The sequence below is a fragment of the Oryctolagus cuniculus genome, chromosome 21, assembly GCF_964237555.1.
Source record: "Oryctolagus cuniculus chromosome 21, mOryCun1.1, whole genome shotgun sequence".
Taxonomy (NCBI): domain Eukaryota; kingdom Metazoa; phylum Chordata; class Mammalia; order Lagomorpha; family Leporidae; genus Oryctolagus; species Oryctolagus cuniculus.
The window spans coordinates 18,502,625-18,515,620 of record NC_091452.1 but is presented as its reverse complement, the minus strand read 5'-3'; the positions used below and the strand labels follow the sequence as shown (position 1 = coordinate 18,515,620).

Below are 12,996 nucleotides of genomic sequence, written 5' to 3'. Positions count from 1 at the left end.
GCCACTGGCATCCCTTGGCCTCGTCCCAAGTTTTCAGTCTGGACAGTGCCACCTCCCTGCCATCTAACACAACCGAGCGCTTCCTGGGGACCTTAGAGCGCAGTCCCGAGGGGAACAGGCTTGGAGCCACACAGCGGGGGCGGGGGGGCCAAATCCCAGCTCCGCTACTGCCAGCCCTTGGGACCTGAGCTCCCCGCTGTGAACGGGGACAGCACCGGTCTCTCAGTTATGAGGCTTGAACGAGCGGGCGGATGCCCCTGCTGGCTCTCAAGGCAGCAGTGGGTGACCTGTGAGGTGCCGCGGGCATGGCAGGGGCTGGAGGAGCACAGAGGGGAAGCTTCCAGGAAGAGATCCGAGCGATCTCTCGCACTCTGAGCTAACGGCGAGTGCTCAGGGACACTGCACAAGCCTGCCGGCCACGGCATGTGAGTCAGGAGGGCAGGCTGAGAGGAGGCAGGGCCGGCACGGGAAGGGCTCCGGGCCCCTTGGTACCGGGCTGGATTCATCCCCAGGGCTCTACGCAGGGCAGTAACTGGTTTACACTCTTCGTGGGGAATGGACTGGAGGCAAGGCAGGAGGCGGCTGCTGCATAAAGCCAGGGGAGACGCTGCCAGATGCATAGGAACGCTGGCACAGGCTCCCCTGGAAGGCGGAGACAGGCACACCGGGTGACGGCCGGGCCGGGGGGGGGGTTGGGGTGGGAGGGGCCGCTGAGTGAGTATGCGACACCCCCGACTCAGGGCCCTCAGGATGGCCGTGCTGAGGCGAGGGGAGGAGGTAAGAGGCCCGGAAGTGAGGAGGGTGCTCACCCAAGCCACGAGGCCATGCTCCTGGCTGCCCCAGCCTCCTCGGGGTCCCTGCAGAGCTATATATTTAGAGGAAAAACAAGGCGCATGCCCAGGGAGGGCCTAATGCAGATTCTGGTTGCCTTAAACAATTTTTTTTCCCTTTCAATATATTTAAAAGGCAGAGAGACAGAAACAGACAGTCAGTACTTCTGGTTTACTTCCCAAATGCCAGCAACAGCTGGGGTTTGGGTCAGGCCGAAGCCAGGAGTCCGGACTCAGCCTGGGTCTCCTATGTGGGCGGCAGGGCCTCACCTAGGTGAGCCCAGGGTGTGTGAAGCAGGAAGCCGGGATGAGGAGCAGAGCCCCTTCTCAATGGCCCAGCTGCTGGCACCGCCTGCTCGGACAGCAACCTAGAGGTGAGTGCCACACGGAGGGGTCGCACCTGGCTCCTGATGGATGCTGGGAGGAGCTCTGTGGGCCGCACCAGGAATGGGCTCAGGTGGTCCCTAATGCCCGGGCCCCACGACACCGAGGAGCGGCGGCTTGGACACCTCCCCCCATGACGGCGAGGACAACAGCTCTGACTCACCTGGGGTGGCCAGGGACCAGGCACAGTGGCCTCATTTACCACAGCACCCCAGTACCCTAACTTCTACTGCCTGCACCTCACTCAGCCGTGAACACACAAGTCGCCCGGCTGCCCGTGAGGCGCCTGTCTGGGCCTCCCCATTCTAGCTGTGAGCCAGCAGGTGCCCCCAGCTCACTTGGACAAGTGACTTTAACAAGCTCCCGTGTGGTCAGCTGGCTGTGGCCTGGCGCTCCCGACACCTCAGGGAGAGCTGCGCTGGCTTATTTTTGGGCCAGCATGGCTTGAGGTCACCTCCCGCTGCCTCCCCAGCAAAGCCATGGGAGAAGCGACTGTTCCCAGCCTCTGCCGTCCTTGCACCCAGACGAGAGCAGCAGCCACGGCACAGGGCAGCATCAGCACCCAGCGAAGCCTGGGTCCCGTCCCCCCACCCCACGGCTGGGGCTGCCCTGGCGCCCGACGGCACTCCCACGCCGGGGACTTCTCTACGGCGTACCTCATACACTGCCTTCCCGAGCATCTTCCCCACGAACTCGAAGAGCTGCAGGTAATTCTCGTGGATGTAGGACGTGGGCGAGGGGTACAGCCTCTCGTCCCCACTGGTGGTCTGCAAGGCAAAGGGCGGGGAGGTCGGGAGCCCGGCGTCGGGCAGGCCCAGCTCCTGTCTGGCGGCTCCCCGGGACCCCGGCTGCGGCGGCCCGGGCCCTGGCCTCCTGACAAACCTTGAAGAGGTTGAGCGCCGGGTCAAAGACCCTCTTGATGATCTCTTCCAGGAACTCCTTGAAGACGCCGTCTTGATCGATGCCCGCCTCGTCCACCCCGAGGTCGTTGACAAACTTCACGCGGATCACGCCCTTCATGGCGTGCTGGGAGAGCTGCCGCAGCTGCTCGTAGCCGTCCTGCGGGGCAGAGGTACGGCCCGTGAGCACCTTCGGCGCCACTCGGCACCACCTCCGTGGGCTCCCGTGTCCCCTGGGAAGGCGCCGAGCAGGGGCGCTGCTGAAGGGAGATTCGTCTCGGATGGGCTGCGCGGCCCTCTGGCAAGGGGAGGCTGCCCTCAAGAGGACACTGGGCAAGACGAGTCGTGACAGGCTCTCGGCCACCAGAGGAGGGAAGGAAGCGGGCCCCAGCTCACCTCTCTCACTTTGAATGCCAAGAATATCTTCTAGCCCGTAGTTTGAAAAAAAAAAAAAAATCCCTCAGAGAACACTAGGCAATGAAGAAAAGGAAGCCCTACTCCTCAATTCCTGGAGCCTTTCCCCAGAGGGTGACAGTCATGCCGAGAAGTGTGGGGTCCTGAGGGCAATAGGGAGCCCCAGCAGAACCGAGGCAGGGAGCAGCACGGCCAGCCCCCTGCCTTAGACCTTTCTGTCGGCTGTGGAGCAGCAGGCAGGCAAGGGGCCTGGCAGGAAGGAGAGGCGGCGAGGTGCCGAGTGAACAGCCCGCCGGGGGCAGGGTGCGGGCAAAGCCTCTGGCAGCTTCTTGCTCTCCAGACTGCTGCCCTTCAGCCCATCATCCCCGCCCAGACGTCAACACACACAGCCTGGGTTTCCCACGAACACTCTGCTGCTCTGTCAAGGAGTCCCTGGCTTCCTGTTCTGGCCTCCAATGTGCTTTCAGAGCAAGGCCAAAAGGGACAGAGCCCAGGGGCAGTCCTCCGGCCTCCCACAAGGGGCCTTGTCACCCGGGTGAACTGTCGTCTTTCGAGACGGTCACACGGCGAGTTCCATGTCCACGCTGGCACGCCGCAGAGGCCACACCGCATCTCTTCCTCACAGCCACAGCCACAGCAGGTCCGTCCTGCAGATGCTAGCCAGGCCGTCTCCATGGCCCCCACCTGTCTGCTAACCTTGTCACCTTGCCGCAACACGCAGGAGCACTGGCCACTGTGGTGAGACCTGTTCTAGGGAAGTCCTGCCACCTTCCTGCCACTTCGGGGTCCAAAGGACCGTCCTACGATGCCTCCTGATCTTGCTCAGGGATCAGGGATCAGGCTTCAGAGCTAGCGAGCCAGAGAGAAATGCCCGCTCAGGCCCCTGGAGTCACCTGTGGCAACAGCAGCAGTGTGGCGTGCTTCTCCGAGTACTTCTGCTGTGCAAAAAGCCAGAGCCATCAACTCAGACAACAAGCAGAAGTCACCAGGCAGGCCGCGGCAGCGTTTAACCCACCGAGCCCTTATCCGTGGTGGTTCTTGCCTCCCTCACCCAGGACACGGCAGTGGTGCGTGTGCTTACATGGCTGACCGGGAAGGCACGTGTGAAAGCACTTAGTGTGTGACCGTGTGCACGTGGGTTCAGTGGGACGGTACACAGGAAGTTCTCAGCACTGGGCTGGGCCCCTTTGCTGGGCTCAAACCTCCACCTGGACTGATTAGCCCCACCTTGGCCTTTTCCTCAAGAAGCTACAGAGTTTGCCGTGGGCCTCCTGGGACGAGTTTCCTGCCATCTGGGAAGAGGGGCAGTTGTGTGAGGATTATGCACATGGCCCTGGGCAGGTGAGTGTGCGCTTAGCATCCTCTTCCTCACCACGCTGAACGCACGGGCGCAGAGCACACCGAGCAGGGAGGCCTGGCTTGCGGCCCGGCTCTGCCACCGGCTCTGGCCTCACTTCTGCCTTGGATGGGGTGAGGGGCAAGGGGTGGAAGAGGGCACATCTGAGGCTTTTTCCAGTTCTGAAACACCAGAGTCTCTGCCCTGGTTTGGCCTCCACACACATCTTGAGAGCGGAAGCAGAGTAATGAGACTGACGTCAGCTTTCTGATGCCCCCTAGTGTCCAAACCAAGCAAAGGCCACTGGGTTCCACCAGATCAGAGAAGTGAGCAAGTGAACGCCATGCCTCCTTTCCTAACTCAATGTCCTGACAAGGCGTGCTGGAACGGAGGGCAAAACAGACTTGGCTTAGCCCCCCAGACAGACGTCCCCTGACTCTCCCCAGGGAGTTTTCAAAGCAGGCCCAGCAACAACACCTCAGGAGGATGTCAAGGGCCTGTGGTGCTCTGAGCGGGCGCCATGGTCCACACCGCCAGACTCTGTGGGGCCGAAGGGGGCGGGTAGCGAGGTCTTGGAGAGCTGGGAGCCGGGTCCCCGGCTCAGGAGGAGCGTGCTGGAGAAGGGAGGTGCCAGCCCAACCGGGCCTTCTCTCGCTTTGAGTCAGCACAGAGGTCGGGCTCCAGGGTGAGCTGGGTGCGAAGGCAGGTAACATCTGGCTCTCCAGGTATTAAAAACAAATCTAACTAGGTCACAACCCCAAAGCTGGGGGAATTCCCACAGTTCCCAGACATTGGTGCCATGGAGGCCCTGTGGCCACACGGCAAGTGCGGGGCTGAGTGGAGGTCACCTCTTCTGGGAGAGGCACACGCTACCCACCTGCCCCGCGGCTCCCCGGTGCTGAGGCTGGGAGTCGGCTGTCTTATCACAGGCTCACGGGGCGGTTCTGCATACGCAGAGGCTGCGAGCAGGGCCCAAGGCCTCGAGGGGAACAGGAGGCAGCACGGGCAGTGCAGGGGATTTCTCTCTGTCCAGCAAGCAACCAAAACGTCCCTGTTGTGAGACGGCCTGCGGCAGTTTGTCCCACACGTGGCCTGCAGGGCCCCTGTGGGCACACAGATTCCTCAGGTCTCCTTCTAAGGATGTCAAGAACATCAAGTGTCTCCCCGAGCCGCCTTCTCCGGCAGCATGGCGGCGCCGTCGGCGGAGCTCAGGGGCTGGAACCAGTTCTCCTGGAAGGAGTGACCCCAGCCCGGCGCCAGTGCAGCTGTGCAGGGAGGGCGGGTGCGGCCTCCACGTGCTGTCGTGGGACCCTGTGCCTGCCCTCCGCCGGCACGACACGATAAACGAGCCAGCAGCCATGTGTGCCAAGAGGACTACAGATCAAGCGGGGCGAGACAAGCTCTGCCTGCACGGCCACTGCTGGTGAGACCGGCACGTCCGGGCTGGGGGGGGGGGGGGGGCAGAGATGCCAGAGTCCCATGTGTGACACCAGCGTTCCAGATCACTGGAGGGCCTTGTGCTAAGTCTGTTTGCTAGGACAGTTTCCTGCCTCTCGCAGGCAAAGGGCCAGAAGACGAGGCACCCAGTTCTAAGTCACATGTGGCCGCTGGTGACTGGAAACCCCAGGCAGCGGGTTCAGCAGAGGTGGGCAACCTGACCTGCATCTCTAGGTACTTGTCTACAAAGAACCTCGGGCCCTGGAATGAACGCACTGCTCGCTATGGCTCCGGAGACCTGGCGGCCCCACCCCACCCACGCCCAGTCGGGAGTCTGGCCATAGTGCCTGCTAGACAAACGGGGCTTCCGCAGAAGGGGAACGGCAGCGTGGCCTCTCCTGTCCTCATTTCCGAGGCACCAGGCCTGACGCAGGCCAAGGGCACTCCCAGGTGCAGGTCTGCGGTGCCCAGGACTGCTCAACTGAGCATCCATGACGACGGAGCCCCTTCCTGCTCCTGGAGCTCACGAGCCACTAGGCCAAGGCGGGCGCGGGCAGTTCAGGCAGCCGGCACTCGGCAGAGCTTCTCTGTGACAGGCCCGCAGGCCACCCCACTCACCTCCAACATCCGGGACCTGCGGATAGTGATGTGAGTGACGTGTGGGGAGGCGGAGCTGGTTTCCACAAGCCCCAGCTTCTCCTTCTCCTTGGTAACCATGTTGCGGAACAGGAGAACTCTCTGGAAGGAGCAAAGGTGGGAAGAGAAACCGGGTTGACAAGTGAAGATGTAAAGATGACGCTGCACAAGATGACTGAGATGCGGACTCAGCGGTGAGGGGTGCCTGCCTAACTGCTGCTGGGCCCAGGGAAAGGACGGGCAGGCCTTCCCCAGACACTTCTGGGAAGTAGAAATCTAGCTGAGGACATGCCAAGGAGGAATGCTCCAGAAAGGGTAGCCTGGCTGCAGCGAGAGACCGGTGCTGGACCAAGTATTGTCCCCCTTCAGTCAGTAACCCCCATAAAACCCCAGCGGCCGGAGGCCCTACAGAGCCTGCTCTGTGCCTGCTTTAAAGGAAGGCAGTATGACGAACATAAAACAGAAACTCAAAGGTGAACTTTCCCACCGCCAGAAATTTAACAAGTGGGGCTGCAGTGTAAGGGTGCCTGACGCGTCCGTCGGCCTCCCCTCGCCCTCAAGCGGACCGTGGTCCCAAGGTAACATCTGGGGAGTGGGCTGTAAATCCCAGAACGTTCACCCCACAGGGCAGAGGCCTGTTACAGGGCTGCTCAAGGAGCTGGGGGCAGGGGTTAGAGACGCAGGTGTGTGAGCGGAGGAGGACATTCCACCCTAAGAACAGCCTGCTTTCCCACGGGAGGCAAGGTCAGGACCGCTGGGCAGGCCCGTGGGGAGGGCGCGTCTGGCCAGCCCCTTCCTCCTCTGTCAGGTGCAGTAAGAACTTACAAGGCGGCGGAGGAGAAAAGACCTTCCCCCACTCCCCACTGCACAGCCCTGTGCACACCTCCCATCCTACCCGCCGCCAGCTCGCGTGGTCCTCTCCGCCTGTCCCCAGCACACAGTGTGACACCTGCCACGCAGTGAGCAATCCCCGTGGCGTGTGCCCCACACGGCCTCACGAGTCTCCCAGTGGCTATCACACAACAATGGGAGGCCCGGCGCTGAGCGTACTCACGTTTTTGTGCGGAACCACGTGAGGGATGTACTGCAGGATCAGCTGTGCCCGCTTCCTGTCCTTGTCGAGTTCTTGGTAGAGCACGCTAGGTTTGAGATCCCTTAACAAGGAAGACACGGGCTTGGGGAAACCGACAGCAAGAATGCCTACATCTAGTGCAGGGCTGGCTAACTACGGCTAAGGGTCAGCTCCAGCCTGCCGCTCGGATCCTCAAGTTTCACACCTGTTCCTGCGTCTATTACCTGCAGCTGCGCCCCAAAAGCAGCTACCATGGGTCCCTCAGAGGCCGGCGTGCCAGGCAGGCCCTGCTCCAGGGCTGCAGCGTCGAGAGCTACCGAGCTGAGGTGGCCCCAGGGAGACGCTGGCAGCCTCGCTCACGTTTAGGGTTGCAGGGTTCCCTCCCCGCTCCCCCGTGGTGATCCTGCTGACATAAGGCTGATGTTTAATTTCTATACCCTGTTGTCAGCTCAGCTGAAAAACCTTCTCTTCCAGTGTGGATCAGAAACAGCTGCTGCATTTAAGACCTGGATTTGTCATCATTAATGAACTAGAACGATGCTCAGGGCAAGCGTCTCTCAGAAGCAAGTGCTAGGGAGGCATCCAGACAGGGGCTTCGTGGGAACAGCGGCTCGGCAGGCACTGAGCGCTCAGCCACCTGGGCTGCCGGCAGGGGGCTGAGCTGACCACGGCCTCCGCGCAGCCCTCCCTGCCCAACGCCGACGCTCACTTTCGCAGCCAGTGGTCCTCGGGGGCGAAGCGCCGCCGGCAGTCCCGCTCGTACAGCACCATCAGCCACCCGTGGACAGACTGGAACAGCTCCCGCGTCTCGCCCTTGGCGGTCTCTGTGGGGCAAAGAGGCACCAGTCTGGAAGAGGAGTGTGCACTGGGGAGGAGCGAGAGGACGGCTCCCACCTCCTGGGCCCTCATCAAGCCTTGACCTCCTGCGTTAGGAACTTCCGGCGGAACTGAAGGGATTAAAGGGCCCCGGGTGTCCTGAGCATCTCAGACGCAACGGCTCACACTGCCTCTCACGAGTCCGCTGTCCAGGGGGCCTCTTTAACCTAAGGAGCTCTGTGCTGAAGACTGGACACACTTTAGGAGATGGACTCCTAAGTTCAAGTGTGAACAGGCATGTGTTTAATCTTCATGGAAATCAACTCAAAGAATTAAAGGAAGGTTCAGGACTAAATAAGCCATTGTCAGTAATCCTGACACACACATACAACTAGAAGGATGAGGGGAGAGCGAGGCTTCTGTAACCACCCTGCTGTCTTAAGGGGCCACGGAGCGGGGAATGGATGGTCAAGTCGCAACCTGAGACGCGGGCATCCCATACTGGAGTGCCTGGGTTTGAGTCCTGGCTCCACTCCCAATTCCAGCTTTGGGCACCAGCAGGTGACGGCTAGAGTAGCGGGAGCCCTGCCACCCACACGGGAAACCTGAACAGAGTTCCCAGCTCCTGCCTTTGGCTGGTTCAGCCCTCGCTGATGCAGACATCTGGGGAGTGAGCCAGTACATGGGAAAGCTCTGTCTTCCAAATGCATAGGTAAGAAGTTAAAAAACAAAAGGAGGCCATAGGGAGTGCTGAAATAACATTTCCAGTGGGGTGGGTAAATGTGCATTTTCTATTAGCGGTGACAGCGAAAGAGCGAGGAATCAGCCGATGTTGAAGACTCCTGGACCTCCCTGGGTGTACCTTCAAAGGCAGACGCCTTCACCTTACCTACGATTCCATCCCAGATCATCTTGAACACAAAGGAGTTCAGGAAAGAGGAGATGGTGACCAGCTCTTCCAGCTTGAAGGAAATCTGCTCTTCATAAACCTCAATGTCATCGAGGATGCTAAACCAGACAGAAGGTTACTCAGCACCTCCCAGTGAGGACAGGTAAACAAGCGCTCCACACTGCTGCCTAAGTCTGTTCCTTTCAAGCCATAGAAGCGCTACCCTTGGGAGAGCTTCCGGTATACTTTACAGATCAAACCAGGGCTGTCTAGGATTTGCTTCAGAACAACCTGGGAGAGAACAGGTGGGGATTCAATGAAGCACACCGGATGTGGGCTGGTAACTGAACTAGTTAGGGTGATGAGGGTTCACTCCATTGTCCTCCCTACTTTCTATCTGCAACCACCCTGAGTAAATGTTTAAAAATATGACCAAGGGAAAAAATGTCCTTATTCGTAAGGATCCGACTGTAGCACCCTGTTCACGCCTGAGCTCCTGCCCGACTTGTGCTGGACTCGATGCGAGTCTGTGTTTGCTGAGGACGGCTGTGCAATCTCCTCCCACACCCTGGAGACTCTCACACCACTGGCTCCTGGTAGACACCTGGCAGGTTGTTCGTGGACGAATGAACGGGTGTTGAAAGGCCGCATGAAACCTTCATACACGTTAGACTACAGCTCAGTCTTGGGCCATCCCTACCCAGCAGTCGGTGGCGCCTCTGCTCCTATCTCCAGCTGCTCGCTGAGCCCCTTCCTCCAGGACTCCCACCCAACTGCCACCTCTGTGTCCCTGATCTCCTGTTGATGTCTTCCAGACTGAACATAAGGGCCTGAGGTCCCCTCTGTCTTACGATTCCTTACTGCACTTTTGGGGAAAAGTGAAACTAAAAGAATAGCAAATACACAAGAGGATGCATAACCTGAACACATGAGGAAACTGAAGGTGGTCACATTTGCTAACTCCCCAGGCACCGTCGTAAGTACTTGGCGCTCCTCTCTCACTCACTGTCTGTCAGACTGGTGATGGCGCTCCACTCTAACAAGGAGACAGGCTCAGGGAGGCTAAGCAGCCTGGCAGCAATGACGGCAGCAGCCAACGTGTCCTGAGCTCGGCCCACGTGGCAGGGACTGTGCCAAGCCCTGCGTGTTACTCAGTACCCCTTTTGTCCCTAGCACACGCCTAAAGGTAGGTGCTATTCTATTTCCACCTGCAGATGAGGAAACTGAGTCTGAGAGAGGTTAAAGCCCTGGACCCCTGCCCATGGTGTCTTAGTAAATGGCCAGGCAGGTTTTGCACCCTGGTTCTCCACTCCGTAATTCTCCAGTAATCCACCCAGCACAGGAGTAAATGGCTGAGCTGGGCCTTAGACTCATCTTCAAGGCCCACACTCGGTGGTGCCTCCCCAGCTCCCAGCAAGGACGGGGCACGGGCCTCCCACTCAGCCAATGTTCTCCTGTCTAATTCTGACAGTGATCCCGCCACCCAGGTCCAGACGTGTGCAGGCACTGAGTCAGCGATTACTTCCTCGCTGACAGTGTAACTTGGTCCCTCTGGATTCTGGGAAAGGCATTCAGCAGCACAGCAGTCAACCTACGTGATGAGGTGGCGGGAGCAGTCACAGAACAGCATCAGCATGGCCAGGAGCTGCTTGGACTCCTCGGTGTCATTGTTCAGGCACTCCAGGAAGAGCCTGAGCCCTCCGTGGGGCCCTAGCTCACAGATAAACGCCCACAGTTTGGGCAGCAGGTCATCAAGGTAAGTGAGACCTGGAAAAGGAGAGAAAAACCCAAGCTTCAGGTGCGGCTCCTCCTGGTCTGCTATTTTTCCTACTCACTGAGAAAATGAAACACTGAAATCTCCTAGTGAACAGGTAATGGAAGAAAAGCAGTATCACCGAGAGCAGCAGTGACGGTAACAGCTAATGTTTAATCAGGGTTTCCTATGTGCCAGACACCCTAGTACCAGAAATTCTAAACATGTGGTCTGCCACCCTTCTGGCCTGGTGAAGCCCAAGGTCATCATCATTCTAGAAGAGAAGAAACTGACACACAGAGGGGTTAAATAACTGGTTCCAAATCACACAGTAAGTATCAGAGCTAGGAACAGAATCCAGATCTGCCTGATTTTTTTTTCTTTTAAAGATTTATTTATTTTATTTGAAAGGCAGAGTTAGAGAGAGAGAGGGGAAAGAGGTCTTCCATCCACTGGTTCACTCCCCAAATGGCTGCAACGGCCAGAGCTGGGTTGATCTGAAGCCAGGAGCTTCTTTCAGGTCTCCCGTGTGGGTGCAGGGGCCCAAGCATTTGGGCCATCCTCCTCTGCTTTCCTTGGCCTAAGGTGGCCTCTGCACTTTGAGTCCTTATGGAAGGGACCGAAAGCCTTACCTGTATGTTTCCAATAGCTGAGTCCTAGCCAATCACAGCATCTGGGCTCCAGTCAATCACAAGTGGTCAGCTGGCCAGCCCAAGTTCAGAAAGGTCAATGCCAAGCTGTTTCTATGCCTCGTTTACATTTTCGTCTGAACTCAAATGCTGCCTGTCCACATGGCTAAGCGCAGCCCCCTGAGCCTATCCTGGGTCTGCAGGCTGCCTGATTTGCAAACTCAATTCTTGCTCAATTAAACTGTGCCCAGTTTAATTTGTCCAACGTTTTTGATTTAACAACCAAGACCGTCTAGCCCACAAGGCCCAGAAATATTCTGTGGCCCTTTCTAGGGAAAATTTGCTATCCCTGATTTAAAACATAAATGCTAAATCAGACTGGGGCCAGTGCTGTGGTGTAGCAGGTTAAGCCACTGCCTTGCAGCCCTAGCATCCCATATGGGGACCCGCTGAGATTCCCAGCTGTTCCACTTCCCATCCAGTTCCCTGCTAATATGCCTGGGAAAGCAGGGGAGGATGGCCCAGTGCATGGGTCCCTGCCACCCATGTGGGAGACCTAGATGAAGCTCCTGGCTTCAACCTGGGGTAGCCCTGGCCATTGCAGCATTTTGGGAGTGAACCAGTAGATAGAAGATCTCTCTCTTTATCTCTCCTCGAACTCTGCCTGCCTCAAAAACAAAACAAAACAAAACCAACCAAACAAAAAACAGCCTTCCCCTAGCGGGCGGGGTGGGTACCGTGATGCAGCAGCCACCCTGCTGTCTGGGATGCCTGCATTCCACAGCATCCCACGTCAGGGTGCTCGGGACTGCACCCCGCCTTCCCTTCTGATCCAGCTTCCTACTAATCACCTCGGAGGCGGCAGATGGTGGCGCAAGCACTTGGGTTTCTGGTACCCCCATGGGAGACCTGGATGGACTTTCTGGCTCCTGGCTTCAGCCTGGCCCAGCCCTGGTTGTTGTAGGCATTAGGGGAGTGAACCAATGGATGGGGAATCTCTCTCTGACTCTCTTTCTCTCACCATCTCTCTCCCCCCTCTTCTGTTACTCTGCTTTTCAAATAAGTAAATAAATTAACATTAAAAAAAAAATTGGGGGAGGCAAAAGGTGAGGCAGTGGGCATCCCAAGTCTTCCTGAAGGCCACTAGGTCTCAGACACAGAGGCCGTATCACGGGTTTAAGTATAATAACACAGCTATTGCCATACAGAGTCTGGATCTGGAATGACAGGCGTTCACCAATGCAGTAAGGTATGTTCCTCAGAAAAACACAGTCACTGTATTTTTTGAGCCCTTAGAGCACCCCTCATTTTATATGGCACTCTGGGAATTAGTTGCCTTTTCTAAAAAAAAATCTTCCAATTACCATGTAATACTTGCACATTTTCATGGGGTACAGTGTACATGTAAGCAAGGTGAACTGAGCAAGTAATTAGCATTCCCATTTCCTTACCTTTTTATAGGTTAAGCCTAGGAGTGCTACGAATAATGTAAATAATAACAACATACAGGGGCTGGGGCTGTGGCACAGCAGGTTAAAGCCCTGGCCTGAAGCGCCAGCATCCCATATGGGCGCCGGTTCAAGTCCTGGCTGCTCCACATCCGATCCAGCTGTCTGCTATGGCTTGAGAAAAGAGTGGAAGATGGCTCAAGTCCTTGGGCCCCTGTGCCTGTGTGGAAGACCTGGAAGAAGCTCCTGGCTCCTGGCTTCAACCTGGCCCAGCCCTGGCCATTGCGGCCATTCGGGGAGTGAACCAGTGGATGAAAGACCTCTCTCTCTGCCTCTGCCCCTCTCTAATTCTGCCTTTCAAATAAATAACTGAATCTTGAAAAAGGAAGGACAGAAACCACCCCTTTCTATACCACGACATGTGCAGCACTCGGGCACAGGTGGTTCCCCGGG

General features: G+C 57.8%; 1 protein-coding gene across 4 annotated transcripts in view; it reads right to left on the bottom strand.

The window, feature by feature from the left end:
* UBE3B (ubiquitin protein ligase E3B) overlaps window positions 1-12,996 on the bottom strand; it is a 48,075-nt gene that overhangs the window by 10,832 nt on the left and 24,247 nt on the right. For all 4 annotated transcript variants that reach the window (XM_051835868.2, XM_051835867.2, XM_008251359.4 and 1 more), the window contains 7 exons: window positions 10,309-10,480; window positions 8,714-8,832; window positions 7,718-7,832; window positions 6,991-7,090; window positions 5,919-6,038; window positions 2,097-2,273; window positions 1,871-1,981 (listed from right to left, as the gene is read on the bottom strand). In XM_051835868.2, the coding sequence (XP_051691828.2) occupies window positions 1,871-1,981; window positions 2,097-2,273; window positions 5,919-6,038; window positions 6,991-7,090; window positions 7,718-7,832; window positions 8,714-8,832; window positions 10,309-10,480 (914 nt within the window). The remainder of the gene's footprint in view (window positions 1-1,870; window positions 1,982-2,096; window positions 2,274-5,918; window positions 6,039-6,990; window positions 7,091-7,717; window positions 7,833-8,713; window positions 8,833-10,308; window positions 10,481-12,996) is intronic.